The sequence below is a fragment of the Chionomys nivalis genome, chromosome 14 (genome assembly GCF_950005125.1).
Source record: "Chionomys nivalis chromosome 14, mChiNiv1.1, whole genome shotgun sequence".
Lineage (NCBI taxonomy): Eukaryota > Metazoa > Chordata > Mammalia > Rodentia > Cricetidae > Chionomys > Chionomys nivalis.
In genome coordinates, this window is record NC_080099.1 from 51,407,423 (window position 1) to 51,422,794 (window position 15,372).

General features: G+C 40.9%; 1 protein-coding gene across 1 annotated transcript in view; it reads right to left on the reverse strand.

The window, feature by feature from the left end:
- Positions 1-499: 499 nt before the first annotated feature.
- Positions 500-15,372, reverse strand: part of Pik3c3 (phosphatidylinositol 3-kinase catalytic subunit type 3) — an 84,555-nt gene continuing 69,682 nt past the window's right edge. Inside the window, exons 23-25 of the mRNA XM_057788901.1 lie at positions 14,294-14,384; positions 6,714-6,839; positions 500-1,757 (exon numbers count right to left, since the gene is read on the reverse strand). Of these exons, the coding sequence (XP_057644884.1) occupies positions 1,743-1,757; positions 6,714-6,839; positions 14,294-14,384 (232 nt within the window). The 3' untranslated portion in view covers positions 500-1,742. The remainder of the gene's footprint in view (positions 1,758-6,713; positions 6,840-14,293; positions 14,385-15,372) is intronic.

Sequence of the window (15,372 nt, forward strand, 5' to 3'; positions counted from 1 at the left end):
AGGAGAAATGGATGGGGGAGGTGTTGGAATAGGGACTGGTAGGAGAGGAGGAAAGAGAAACTGCATTTGCGGAAGTAAAAGAAAAAAATGGAAGAAACTGTGACGGCGAGGGAAATATACAGCAAGGACTCTCAGGGACGCTGTCTTAGCAATCATGTAATTAAGGGAGGTCCCTAACGGTATGCTTGTTCTACAGCTGTGAGAAATAACAAGTGATGGACTTCTCAGAAACTGCAGTAATTCAATGGTTATACATCTTGTTATTTGATACTTAATATTTATTGGGTCTTAAATAAGAAATACTCATTTTCCTTACACGGTCACATGACTGTAATACACGAATGTGCAGGTACAACTGGGGGACCCTATATCACTATGGATGCTCCTTTTCTTCAGAAATGCTTCAGAAAAGCTGAACACATTGGTGGGAATTCTAGAAAGGCAAACACTCTGCTTTGGCAGGATGCATTACATGAAATATATATATTTCAAATCTCAATTTGCATAAAAAATAATTTCCTGGGTAAGAAAGAGGCTCACGGAGTAAAGAAAGGGGCCTGCCACCAAGCCTGGCCATCATAAAGTAGCAGAAGAGACGCACCTCTTCAAAGCTGTCCTCTAACTTCATGGCATGGTGCCATCTAAGCATGGACACAAATACGTGGAAAAACCTCTTATAACTTATTGTATGACGTGGAAGTGATGGACTCTCATGTTGAGTGATAGTATCTTTGAGCGTGGCTCACTTTCACCTTCCACTATATGTATGCACGCCTCAGGAGAGCTGGGAACTGTAGTTCATAAAACAGAAAAACCTCCATATTTATAGTTCAAGAGAAATCACCCTTTCTTGAGGCGCTGTTTTCCCTCACCGCTCTCCCCAGACCTTGTACCCCTCTCCATTTGTCTACAGGCAGAAACCACTGATTGGCAACTGCTCCCATTGAGTTCTCATACCCAACTCTACCACCTCCTGCAGAGATGCTCAGTGCTGCCTGTGGAAGCAGCAGACGGGATACAGGGCACAGAGCCCAGGCCACAGGGCTGGGCCTGTGCTGTGTACTGTTGAGTCCTGCTTTCTTACTACCCTCTGTCCACAAAGAGCTTTCTAAAACAAAAAAAAACCCCAATTATTCAACTGTAAAAAGAATGTATCGTAATGTATAAAACTTGGAGAAAATGTAAAAGCAAAGTATTATGTAAATTACACAGAAACTAAGGAACAAAAATGGTGGCGGGGAGGAAGAGAGCAAGGAAAAGAGGAGAAGTGAAAAACCATCTTCATAACTGAAAACCAGATCCACATGCATGAGAAGGAAAACAGGGCACTTCAGATTCAGGGGCTAAATGCTTTACTATTCCATAATTCTAAAACATATACATAATTCTCTTCTTATCTTTATACATTATAAGACAAATATACACAGTGAATTTTTGGCAGATCCAGAGTCATTATGTAGCTGAGGATGGCTTCAAATTTGCAGCAAATCTTCCTGCCTCACCCTCCGGAGTTCTGGAATTACAGATGTGAGCTGCGATGGCCTGCCCTATACATGGTCGCTTTAAACAAACTCTCTATGCCAAGATTTAAGCAGTGGCATCCAAGGAGACAACACTTGCCACAAGTTAACTTCTGGAGACTGTCTCTTCCTTGTTCGCTTCTCCGATGTCTTTAGCATACACAACAGCAGCTTCTCACATTTTCTTACTGAGCAGAGTATCATGAAGGACCAAATCCACTTTCATTTTCTCCAGTACTGTTAAAATTGAAAACAAACAAAAGCAATTTAGTTCACTGTTTATGAGAAAAGATTAAACAATAATTAATAAAAGTGACTTAATCACTTTGCTAAATGTCCCGAATGAGGGTCAGGATGGAACTGTCCATGTATGGGATTCTAGAGGCTTGAAGAGAAATAGTTTATGTGAGAGAATGTCTGGGGTGGGGGGTGGGGGTTGTTGATTCACTCTGAGCACAAGATTAAGAAGACAAATTATTATATGGGAGAGAAAAAAAATCCAACCAGCATTGGAAGGCAAACCCATCCTGAATCACACTCCCAACAGCATGCTTAGCTCTCAGTGCCACGCTCTTGAGACAACTGAATTCCTGCCATTTTTTCTCAGAATGCAAGTGCTGAATTCTGCCTTGGTCTGAAAACCAAACCTAATGCAGTCCTGAAAGAACAAAGCCAGCACACATCTGGGTCCAAAATGGACGCATCCAGTATCATCCATACCCCTCATGCCTTTAGTGCCTATGAACTGCATCTCCCAGGAAGTGACAGAGAAATCTTCCTGCCAGGTGCTGCAGTGTGCAGACACTTGTGGACTACGACACGACCGGCATTCTGCCTAGATTCCGTGATACAACTTAAAGGACAAGTCTGAGTAAGAACATGGTGGAGTGTTTATTTTATGGTAATGAAAGAAATAACTTACATTTTCAGAAGCAATTTAAGTATTTTCATTAAAGGCTCTATCAGAGAAATGAACTCTGAAGTATGGTCCCGATACACACAGAACAACATACATTATCTGGATAGGTGGCAAGAACCAGGGTGGGCTCTACGGGTAATTAAGCAGACGGTTACGACCAAACAGTGGAACTAACTCCAACTCTAACCAACAGGAAGGACGGTCCCAGCACAGCGAAGGCTGAGGTCAGGAGAAGGACCATTGTGAAACCTACAAGGTTCTTTATCAAAGCTTTCCCATGATAAATATTGAAAAGGCTGGTAAAAGGCAAGCTGTAAACAACCCATACTGACATGCTAACAGTCCAAGATCCTGAAAGCACTTCCGAAATCAAATTCCCATGCGTGTTTACGTATGTTTTTATGTGTGAGAAAAATCCTGTGACTGAACAGATGGTCTCAAATGATTTTTTAAAACACTTCAGACGTGTTTGTCGACTAAAAAAAAAGAAAAAAGAAAAAAGAAAAGAAAAAAAAGATTAGGAATACTAAATATGAGAGCTGGTTCCAAACATTTCTCTCCCTATGCCCCTGAAGAACCATTTTAAGAAGGACTTAAGCAAGCCCACCCCTAAACTCAGGAAACATGCAGAAGAGGAGATGGGAAGGTTCTAAGAGCCAGAGAATCAGGGAGTTGCTTTGAGATTGTGTTTCCTAGAAATACCAGAAGCCATGCTCATAAAGTTTCACCGACGTGACTGCCCAAACATGAGCCGAACAAAATGGCACCAATGAACATGACAACCTCGACAGGAAAAGCCTACCAGGCCTCAGCCTACACAAAGAAACATATTCAGTGGAGAGACGCTGGAAAAATCACAGGGAAGGGCCTGCCAACTGGCTGTCCACTGCCAAATGGTCAGCTCTGAAAAATACATACAACTAACACTATATAGACTCAACAGGTTGTGTTTAGAATTGTATGTATATATAATATATACAAAAATAGCTAATGAAAAAAGAGCCCATGAATTCCAAGGAGAGTGTGTGGGGGAAATATGGGACGGTTTAGTGGGAAGAAAGGGAAGAGGAAAATGTAATAATATTATAATCTCAAAAATAAAATTAAAAGAGTTTAAGGTGGTACAAGTCTGGGGAAGAAAACAGTGAGTAGAAACTGGTTTTAGTTGAGGAGGAAAACAGGGACAGACAGACTTTCCCCTGGGATCACATGGGAAGTGTTTAAAAAACTTTTGAATACAGGTAAAAGGAATCTGTATGACAGAAAATTAATATTCAGGGAATTTTAGCTGGCACCCATCAGGCAGGCAGGGGGCTGCCATCACGATAAATGAAGCAGATGAAAGACCTCAATGCCACATCCATTTAGCAAGAGACTGGCAGCTGAGCGGCAGGGCTGACTACACTCAGCAGAACAGCACGGGCCAGAGACGCTCAGGATGGCTTTGCCCCACAGGCCAATCAGTGCTGTTCCACATTCGCAGAATTTGTTTCTGATTAACTATTCCGGGAAGCTCCTTTATGTGTTACATGTTTTGGTGGCTTTTGAGCAGTTTAAAATTTTTTAATTTATTATTTTTATTTTATTTTATTCTTGAGACAGGGCCTCTATGTAGTGCTGGCCATCCTGGTCTAGTTAGATATGCAGACTAAGTGGCTTTGCCTTCACAAAGACCTATTTGTTTCTGCCTCCCAAGTGCCCAGATTAAAGGTATGCAAATTCATATCCAATAGATTATTTTTACTTTTGATGGCCAGAAAATTAGGGGGAAAATATGAAAATATTTATTTTATTTACAAGTAAGTAAGCAATAATAATAAAGATAACCCTATTCATAACAAACTACTCATAATAAAGGCCGACAAAGTGAATCTTGAGTACACAGCCACAAAAAACCTTTAGTGAAAGGTATGGATCTGGACCACGGTACCAATTGGCCTTAATTTTCCAGACGGTGAAGGTATGTCACAGCCAAGACAACCACGTGAGGTAATGCAGCGAGCTGGCATCAGTGCTGGCACAGACAGGTGTCTAATAGGTGGTGCTGCCTCTCTTATTTCTGTTTCTCAGCAGTCGTGACCGCTGTCTGTTTATTCCTCATATAAGCCAAATGCATTAGACCTTTTGGTATGTTATTTAAACACTGCTTAGGGAATCATCTGGCTCTTCAAAAAATTCTAAATAAAAAAAATGGGATTTTAGTGAAGAATTTCATTGATAACAGAACCCAGTTTTTGTTTTGTTCCATGAGAAATTGTACACTGCTATTGTTCAAGCCTAATGGTGAAGTAAGGACTACAAATGGTTCTCTGAACAGCATCTACTTCTTTTCTTTTAAAGATATTTTGTATCTAGAAAAGAAAAGAAGGTAAGCTGATACCTCGTGTTCCAAACAAATGGGCTATAATGCACAAAGAGGCACATTCTCCTCAGAGGTGAGACAGTGGGAACCACATCTAAGGAGTCTGTGCACTGGGAAGGACGCCAGTGTTGTGGCTTAGGATGTGGCTAGTTAAGAACAGTCACAACTACATGACTTCACACTTTATGGGAAACGTGAATAATACAGTCAGCAGAACTGGGTTTTACTGGCCAATATTTAGACAAGGAAACTTCAAAGTCACAGAACATGAGGAAAGAGTATGGACTCTGGAGGGACTACTATGCCAAGTCACACAGTAAAAACAAAACGCAACAGAAAAATCTCTGCTACTTATCACAAGAGGAACCACAAGCCTCCACTGTCCAGTTTCCTCTATTCCCACTTATATACGCAGCTGAAGAACAAAGGACACTGAACAGTCGTAGAAGCAAATAATAAATTCATAAAGGGCTTTTGTGGATATGTTTATTACTTAGGGTATTTACTTATGTGCTCAAAAATTAGTGTATATTTTATTTTCTACTTATTTGTTCAAAGACCTCAACATGGTAACACATGTCTAGGTTTAAGACTTAAAGTTTTAAAGATACAGCACAAACAATCTTGCACAGTGATTTTCTCTTCTGGATGGACAAGAGTTGACACTGGCCCTTCTACCTAAGCTGGCTTCATCAGAGAATTTTGTTAAGACCAACATGTAAAGATCATCAAGTTCATTGTCTGATGGACTCAAGTTCAGGAAATAATCAAGCATTTATATTATTACATTTGATACTGCTGATGATGCTTAAAACCAAATACAGCAACTTTCAAACAACTGGACAGTTATTAGCAGGTCACTGCCGGATTTTTCCCTACACCGGGTATCCTGAACATGTGCATAAATCTAACACAGAAGAGAACATACACAATTTTGACATATGCCAGGGCATATCTGGTCAAAATTTAGAATAAATGTAAGAATGAATAGAAACAGACTTAAATACAGAGGAAAGTTAAAAAAAAAAAAAACTGTTAGCTGGGTGGTGGTGGTGCACACCTTTAACCCCAGCATTTGGGAGGCAGAGGCAGGAGAATCTCTGTGAGTTCGAGTTCCAGGACAGCCAGGGCTGTTACACAGAGAAACCCTGTCTCAAAACAACAACAACAACAAAAAAAAAAAAACCCAAAAGTTGTTACTATTCAAGGTATTATCAAACCAGGAAAACCTACATTAAAACACTCTTCAGGACAGGACTAGTGAAGAAGTAACTCAGAACTAAGAACAGAAATGGCTTGATGGCATACTAGATACAGCAGGATGGATCTGCACAATGACCTTGAACTTGAGAGCCAAGAACAGAGATGCAGTGAAGATGCAGAGTAAGGAAAAACTTCACAAGAGAAGGCGCCTGCCTGCCTTTGCTGACAGCCATTTTCATAATCATCTTCATTATGAAATTCATACAATGAACAGATCAAATCTGAAGGCCATCATCCAGGGCTGCCATGCAAAAATTTCCTTGCACATGAGAGATACTACTAACATGAATACTGATCTGTTTCACTGATGGGTGTAGACTGCTTTCCCTGGATTCTAGCCTCCTTTCCTTATACTGCAGCGTTTACCAAAACCCCAAAGTGTCTAAATTCATGTGACAAGCCTTGAAGTCTCAAAGGGGAACTGTAACAGACTACATGGGACAAAGACTCCTATGACGGGGTCTACAGTGCTCCTCTATGTAGGAATAATATCATCTCAAGATGTTCCCTTCACCCACTGCTAAGATGCCATCAAGGCTTGATGGAGAAACAAAACCTGGAAGGGCAATGTCCGCCAGCAAGGAGCATCTCTGATGATTCCTTAGTACCTGGCAAGGGTGAGACCAGCACACAGCCCTTGGGAACTTACCTGGGCAAACTTATGGATCTGCTCCACCACTGCAGCAAACAGCGCATGGACGCTCTCGTCAATCAGACTCTGCATGTAATGCACAGCCTCCTCATCTGAAAGGTCCAAACGGAACTTATCCTGAACCTAGAGGGAACCACAGACAACATCAATCAACCTTTTAATGGAACAAGTCAGGAAATATGCTCTGCAGTGACAGGATCAAACTGACAGACATTATCAAGATGCCAAAAGTTATCCCAATAAAGAGTTCTGAATGTATCTGTATCACTTCCGATTACAGACATGGCTTCCTTCTAAGGACAGAGATGCCATTACTCTAGCTACAAATGTACTTTATACTTGAGCATTTCAGCTCAAGAGTTACTGAGTGACAGAAACAGACAAAACAAGATGAGATCATATTAACAACTCCTGACCCACCCATACCCTGATGGTCATAGTTCACAAGAAGCCTATCAATCACTGGCAAAACAAAGAGATATTTAGGAGATATCAGCAGCACCCTGATCTTGGTAAGGGAGAAATCATTCAAGGGGTCCATAATGTTCAAAGACAGGATTGTATTTTTTTGGTTCCTATTTTAAGGCATAGTTCATTTTCAATAGCATCAAGTACTAGAAAAATTAGTGTATGCATGAATGTATATACATGTTTCTGTGTTTCTCCTCAAATGTAAAAGCCAAATGTGACTGAAGAACTATTTTGGATAAGAGCTGTAAGCAGTACACAAAGTCTCTGTGATGGCTTGCTGCCATAGGAACCCTTAAGTGGTAAAGAGGCGTTCCCAGATAGCCGATGTTACCTGCACAAAATCCCTTACTTTATCCTCTATTGTAAATGACCCACATATACTACTTCAACAAAGAATAGAAGAAAGTAGGATTTCCAAGTAAACAAACTACTTAATTTTATATTCCCATCGATTTTTGACAACACTGCAGTCATCAAATTTGTCCTCCGTTATCTGCTTGGCTGTTTCTCACTCTTGTAAACCACCATTTTCCCTAGCTAGTTCCCTACCTCCGCACCTACTGTTTTCTGTTTCTTTGGTTTGAGTTTTGGTGCCTTGCTGCGTTTATTAGGTTTACTAGTAAAAACATGAGCAGGGAGTTATTTATAGCATTTAACTAACACAAAAACACTAGGTCTGAGAAGCAGGAAGGGGAGGTAAGGCAACCACAGTCACAGCAAGCCGCAATGTGAAGTGAAGGTACACCATGTGACTTGATTCCACAGCCCAGGACAGAGTGGCAAAAGAAAAGCAGATGCCAACTCAGGGGCAGGCTGGCATTTCACAGGGCTTGTCAGTGATCCAGTTCTCTCTGGACCCCACAGAATAACAACAACTCTCCTTTAGAATTCTCTGTGGCATGATGTCTCAGAACTACTGGTGTTAATTTGACATCATAAAAAAAAAAAAAACCCCTCAGAAAGTGTAAGGCTCAAAATAAAACTCTAGCCTAATTTACCACAGACTGGGTAGTTAATTTAAGTGCCTACATTGCCGAAAGAAGATAGGCAATTGGCACAGAACGTTCTGTATCAGATATGAAGCATTTTCTTTAGTAAGGCTTACACGCAAGTGGTCAATTATTACTATTTCCTGACGTGTGCGAGGCCACCTGTCATTGCCCTCTACCTTCCTCAGAGTCTGCTAATTCATCACGCTGAAGTCTCTTCTCTTCAGCCTACATAACTTCCATATGCTGGCATGACACTCAACTTGCTGTTATGGCTGTGTAAGTTAGCACTTTGCCTGAGGGGCCATGCTTCCAGCTCAGCTTTCCTGGGGATCCATGGAGCCTGTATCATCTCAATATGCTTCCCCTCACTGCCTTTGTGTTCACTGGCTTCGTACCACATTTATCTATCTCTTAACAGAGATACCAACACACGCACTCTGGACGATAAGGAACAGAGACTGTAGGTTCTGTTGTGCTGATGTAAAGATTTATCCTAGCAGGTAGGCAGTTAAATCGACGGAGGTTCCAGCGAACACTAAGCACTGTTGAACACTTAGCTCAGTTTTACTTACTTATAATTACAATCTAGAATTGCCTGAAGCAAAAGCCATAAGCTCAAAGTTTTATCCCCTGCTATTCGCCTCTCAGAGCTACACAGGCACGCTGTTTATGTTTGCTGCTGGAAACGCAGTACCACTAATCCATACCCTGCCTTACAATGGCCACCTGCACTCTTGGTCACTGTTGTCAAACAGGGTACTCTAACACTCAGTACAGGCATCAGAACATCTAAAGACATCCAAACAGTCGTAGTAGTTCCCCATTTGGGAAATGCCCAAATTGCCCGATCTTGGAGATCCACTTGCAATCTTGTGCCACAGTAGCCCTGTTTCAACTGCTATATTGTCAAGAAACAAACAGCGTCTCTTTAAGGGTCACTTAGCCATCAACAACATTCGCACAGTGGGTAATCATATTTTGAGGTGTCTACGTTTCTACTACCAGATGCTCAAGTGATCTAAAAGCATAAATGAGCCAAAACAGGTTCAGTTATATGCTGCATGGACATCCCAGTCACCAATGGGCCACATATCCAAAGGTGTCCCTAGTGACTGTAACACTGGAAAGTCCTAGCCTTCAGACACAGCAGTCTCAGGCAGGGAAAACAGTTTCTGAAGTCTCTGCTTGTTTCTGAGTTATGCACTCACACCCTCATTGTAATGCACTTGGCAGCCTAGTGCCTTCATCTGCATGTAATACGCACACACCCCTTTCCAAATGATGCACCCAGCAACCTTAACACCCTTCTACATCTCCCAATCTGTACCAAGCTATACAAACTCCCATCTCTGAACAATGGTATAATAATTTTCCCTGCTCCCATTAACAATCCAATTTAGTTTTCTATTTACAGAGAAAATTTATTAAATGTGAATTTAATAAAATAAAGTCCATAGACTGGCCTAAAGCTCCTGCACCACACGGGGACTACACGGCATTAACTGACTATATTCAATCACATGTATATACGTCTTAACAATTCTTAAGTTCGCAGGATAATTCCTCCAATAAAGCCCTGAAACACATTTTTTACTATGAAGCATAGTGGTTTTGTTTAAGTTGGGTATTTTTTCAAGTTAAGCATTTTTGAGAGTTCAATTTTACACAAGTTAATAGAGAAAGACCTTCGAATAAGAATAATTTAGTGCTCAGGATCTCTCATTCAGAAGCAGCTTTCAATTAAATAAAATGTAGACTTTCCCCATTAAATTCTTCCTCTTGAGAAAGCTGGATGAAGTGGGGTGTGACTCTGGGAGATGAAGGCAGAAGAACTACAACTTGAAGGCTAGCCTCAACTACAGAGAATCCTATCTCAAAATTAAACAACAAACAAAGCAGAGAGACTGTTTTCCCTGTAGCAACTTCTTAATAATATCATCATAAAAATAACCACAACAAAGGAACAAATCTGATTCATCCAGACGAAAGGAGAAGTTCTGATTTATTTTCTTTTGGAGATCATTTATTTGGGCTGTATTAAAATACAAAACCAAAATTCCTTAGTGTAAAATAGAAGAGGATTTAAATGAGTAACTTTAAAAAACAGAGGAAAACCAAGTCCCCACCCACCCATGGCTATAGGGGACCCATCACTGGACACTGTAAGCAAGGCATGCAGCTGCTGCTGAAGCAAACAGAGTCTCATGTCTCCCATGGTGCATGGGAAACCATGCCGTCTACAGGCTGATCCAACAGGCACCGTGGGGAATCCAGCAGGAATCATGGGCAATTTAATTTTACAGGTTACCTGAAATACAGTCAACTATTTATAATACATATAATTTCTTTGTTTTAAAGTTTAGTAGGAAATCAATTTAAAGAAAGAATGTCTCCATTAAACTCTCCAATAGAAAGGAGTGCCTTAAGTTACTGAATAAACTTGGCATCAAAGTTTAGAGGTTTCCTTTTAATTACTGAAATAAAGGGAACAGGAACGACAAGGCCCTGGCTGTTAAGCGGTCATGTTTGTATGTGGACCCATTAAACATCTTTACTCTATGCCCTCCCCCACCAACCCTCTGAATATGGCTATACATTTTAACAAGCCAGGAAGATTGGAAATTTCTAGAAGATAAGATCGCCTTTTCAACTCGCCATCCCTAGCCACAAAGCTCTGTGCAGCTACAGTTGAATATTTTACATTGACACATGGCACAAGCTCCACCATAAACACCACCCTGCTATAGAAATGCCTATTCATCGTTTAGAGAAATAAAGGAAAGATAAAAAAAACTATAGCATTCTAAACTATAGTGATGTGGGAGTGTCATATCAATCTGTTGATTTCATTGGTTAAGTAATAAAGAAACTGCTTGGCCCTCATAGGTTAAAACATAGGTGGGTGGAGTAAACAGAATAGAATGCTGGGAGGAAGAGGAAGTGAGCTCAGATGCAGGGCAGCTCCTCTGAGAGACAGACGCCATGCTCTCCTCTCCAGAGCAGACACGATGAAGCTCTGACCCAGGATGGACGTAGGCTAGAATCTTCCCAGTAAGCGCACCTTGGGGTGCTACATACATGAACAGAAATGGGCCAAGCAGTGTTTAAAAGAATAGAGTTTGTGTGTCGTTATTTTGGGGCATAAGCTAGCCAGGCAACCATGAGCCGGGCTGTGGGAAGAGGCCCGCAGCTCCACACTACAGCTCTGGTCATATTAACAACAAAAATTAATTTTATCAAAATGAAGTTTTATTGATTAAACTATCTAACATCTTCGTTCGGGTTTAAGAGAATTATGACAGTTTTGAGTGAACTTATTATATAACCGAGCTCTGCTTGAACCACTTACTCTATGACGCAACCTCTGATGTGTACAGCTGGCAATGGCACACTAGCTCCTGGCCTGCAGGGAAGGAAAGCTCCCCAGCACAGGCTTCAAGGTGGTGGCCTCCGTGCATATCCCATGTCACACACAATTATCTGTCACATATAATGTTTATATAACAGAAAGGTGCACACCTTTATCTGTAACATGAATATCTCGGTAACATTAGAGTTCTCCTTCAGAAAGGGAAGACCCAATGGAAGAGGGGGAACTATGTTTATTTCATGGGGTCTGATGAAAGCGTGGAAGAGCCTAAGGAAACAAAACTAAACCTATTTTATGTTCCCTGTTGTAGGCAGCATTCTTGTCTGCCAGTTTTTGGCAGGCTTTCTGAACTTAGGGTCTTGGGATTTACCTTAATCAGCGAATTCTTGAAGGCCTGTACCAGAGACCTTCCTATTGCTGCTGTGGGATTTAAGGCCAAGGCCCATATTTAGGGGTTGAGCCTGCTAACAGCATTTCAAATTTTAGGACAATTTTGTGCTCAAGCAGATGAATTTGAATAACAAAATTGTTACGTGAAAGAAATCATTTCCCAAAGAATTATAAAGCTTGTTACTCTAAAAAGCCAAACCCAGGAAATGCTAGGGCCTATCAGGCAATCTGACCTGCATCCCTATGAACAAACAGCCTCATACACATTTGGGTGTTCGCCTAGCTGGCGTGTTGTCCAGTCGGCAACACGATGAAGTAATGGTGGCAACCATTACCTCACCCAAGTATAAAGTTTACTTTTTTGGAAAGAAGTAAATAAATCAACTAATATGAGACAAATTTCAATCAACTACAACACACATTTCAAGCACTGTTATGACAGTGTTGAGTCTATATTTAACTGAATACTTCACATTTTGATAAAGGATCAGAAAGTAAAGACATCTGTTATGAAATACAGTTTCAAAAAATATGGCAAAATGCCCCTTAAAGTTCTATTTAACAGAAATAAAATGGTAGGAATTACTAGTCTAAAAAAGGTATCTAACAAATTTGTTTTCTGGCTCATTTTTCACAAAGGAATTGCTTTGCACTTTGAAACAGTGCTTTAAGGACAGCTGGTAAGAGAGTCATGTGACTTCCTGAAATAGGTGGTGGTGCAACAGAGGATGCACAAAGACAAGAACTGGCCAAAGAAACCAGTGCCTATGGCATGGCTTACTAGGTAGGTACCACTGTCTGTGACACAGCTTAGCAGGCAAAGAAAATACTGTCCACGCCCAGCATAAATGGCTAAAGAAAACGCTGACCATGGCATGGCTTAATTGGTCAAAGAAACCGCTGTCTGTCGCAAGTCTGATCAACACTGCCAGAAATTTCCCAAATGGTTTCTGAACAGCCACACTCAGGGAAGACTGAGCATGATGGAGCTATGACAAATGAGTTTAAAAGAAACTACAGAAGAGATCCTTAATAGAGTGGATGCAAGCAGAACACGGGAACATGTGAAGCTGGTGCAGGCATCCTTCACAGCTCAAGAGTTTTCCACCAGTCAATTATACTTCCTGATGGATGAGCTTCAGCCAGTAAAGGAAAAATAAGACAAAAACAGGACACACAAACAACAACAAAAAAAGTCATTGACTATTGCTGACTGGATAAAACAAGAAATGGAAAGGCCAATGTACCATCTGCCAGAATAAAACAAGCACCCTTTAAGAGTTTTTTTGTTTGTTTGTTTTTCAAGACAAGGTTTCTCTGTAGCTTTGGAGCCTGTCCTGGAACCAGCTCTTGCTTGTAGACCAGGCTGGCCTTGAACTCACAGGGATCCACCTGCCTCTGCCTCCCGAAGGCTGAGATTAAAGGTGTGCACCACTACCACCCAGCTAAGAGTTTGTTTTCTTAAAGACTAAAGAAAATACCTCCACTCAGATACTTCTCCTAGCCCTCTAAAGCTGAGGAAAGAATTGGTCTCTTTCCTGTATAATTATTGCTGAAGTTAATTTTCCAAAGTCCACTGAGCTAGACATAGATATGCTGGTATAAGCTGCCTTCACCAGTTTTAAAGCCGGGGCAGCTCTATCTTGGAAAATGCTACTGTCTTTCAGAGATTTTATACTTCTACGAGTTAAAAGCGCTTCACAACCTTCTCTGAGGATGAATACCGATCTCCATCATCATCTTTTACCTTTGGATATATAAATCTCATCAGAAGCAGTCCGAGAAGTAGATTAAAGGGAAGTATCCAAACCCACTGCCTTTTCTCCCATTCCTGCTCAAATTCTAGTTAGGACAGCTGACTGACTGCTTGCAAGTAGCGGCTTCCACTAGTTATCTCTATAGGCTGCTTACAAAGAAAACAAATGGCGGGACTCTACAGTGACAGAGCAATATCCAAAACAGAGGGGACAGAAAGGAAGACAACAGAGGAGACATCTAAATGATATGTGATCCATAGCATGGTCCACCTGCGACCAAGTCAGGCATCTTGTTGGCAATGCTGGGAGAGTTACCCATCTGAGGATGAAGAAGAGCAGTTCTCAGAGAGCTAGCTGTCTCTCTAGACACATGCTACAGGTACAGAGATGAGGACAGATGGAACTGAACAGTTGTGGCAGAGAAGACTTGAGACTGCTGTGTCTGAAACATGAATGAAAGAACACACAGGACTCTTCCTTAGATTCTGCTAATAATCTAAGGGCTGGAATAAAGAGAGAGCATGCATTGTTAAAGTCTTTACCCATTTTTACTATGAAATGCAGATTGCATTGTAGACAAAAAAAACATAAAATTACCTTTTTTACAGTTTTATCTGGTTCAAGAGCAATATCTGGGATGTTTGCATCAACCATCAAGGAGAACAAGTTCAAAATCAGATTTGAATACCTACAAGAACAAGAAAGATAATGAAACCAGTGAGTGAGAATTTTAGGTTTCTTTGCCTTATCAAGAACACTTCCAAAAGTGTTGGCAACTGCAATCGTGTGATTCCTACTAATCCCAAGGAAGAGATAGTATGAGTATACACACAACTGTCACTGTACTTCCTGAAGCTACAGCTCGACTCTTAAGGAAGAGACAGTATGAATACACACACAACTGTTACTGTACTTCCTGGAGCCTCGGCTGGACTCCATGAAGTCGCTCCTGCGTGACTCATGGGATGTTACTTCCCTTCCACTCATTTAGCCACAGCTAAATGACAACCTAGGTAGTCATAAGAAAACATATACTTGTCATCTAAAAAGACAGATCTTCAATGTTACAGAACTCTAGTTGAAATGACAGTGTATTCCTCTTTGCTCTTATTTATAAAAATATTTTCTGAAAAAGAGGGTAATGTCATTATTAGATGGAAATTCTAAAAGTTAATATTCCATGGTATGAGACCCAGAAATTGTAATATGAAGACCCCAGCTTTTCCCTCAGACATCGTGTGTATTTAAATGGAGACTGCTCGTTCATTTCCCAGCAGCCCAGACCCAACTAATCACATAGAAACTTTATTAATTACAACAGTGCTTGGCCAATAGCATAGGCATATTCCTAGCTAGCTCTTATATCTTAATTTAACCTACTTCTATTAATCTATGTATAACCACGAGGCTGTGGCCTATAGGTAAGGTTCTCGTGATCTCTCCTTCGGCAGCTGCATGGCATCTGCCCAACTCCACCTGCACTCTCTATATATCTCTGTTCAGATTTTCTGCTTGGCTTTACTCTGTGAAGCCACTGGCCAAAACAGCTTTATTCATCAACCAATAAAGCAACACTTATACAGAAGGACACCCCACATCAATATTCACTCATATTGGCTATTTAGTCACTCTGTGATGCTGTTTGCAGTAAGGAATGGGAACCTCAGCTCGACATT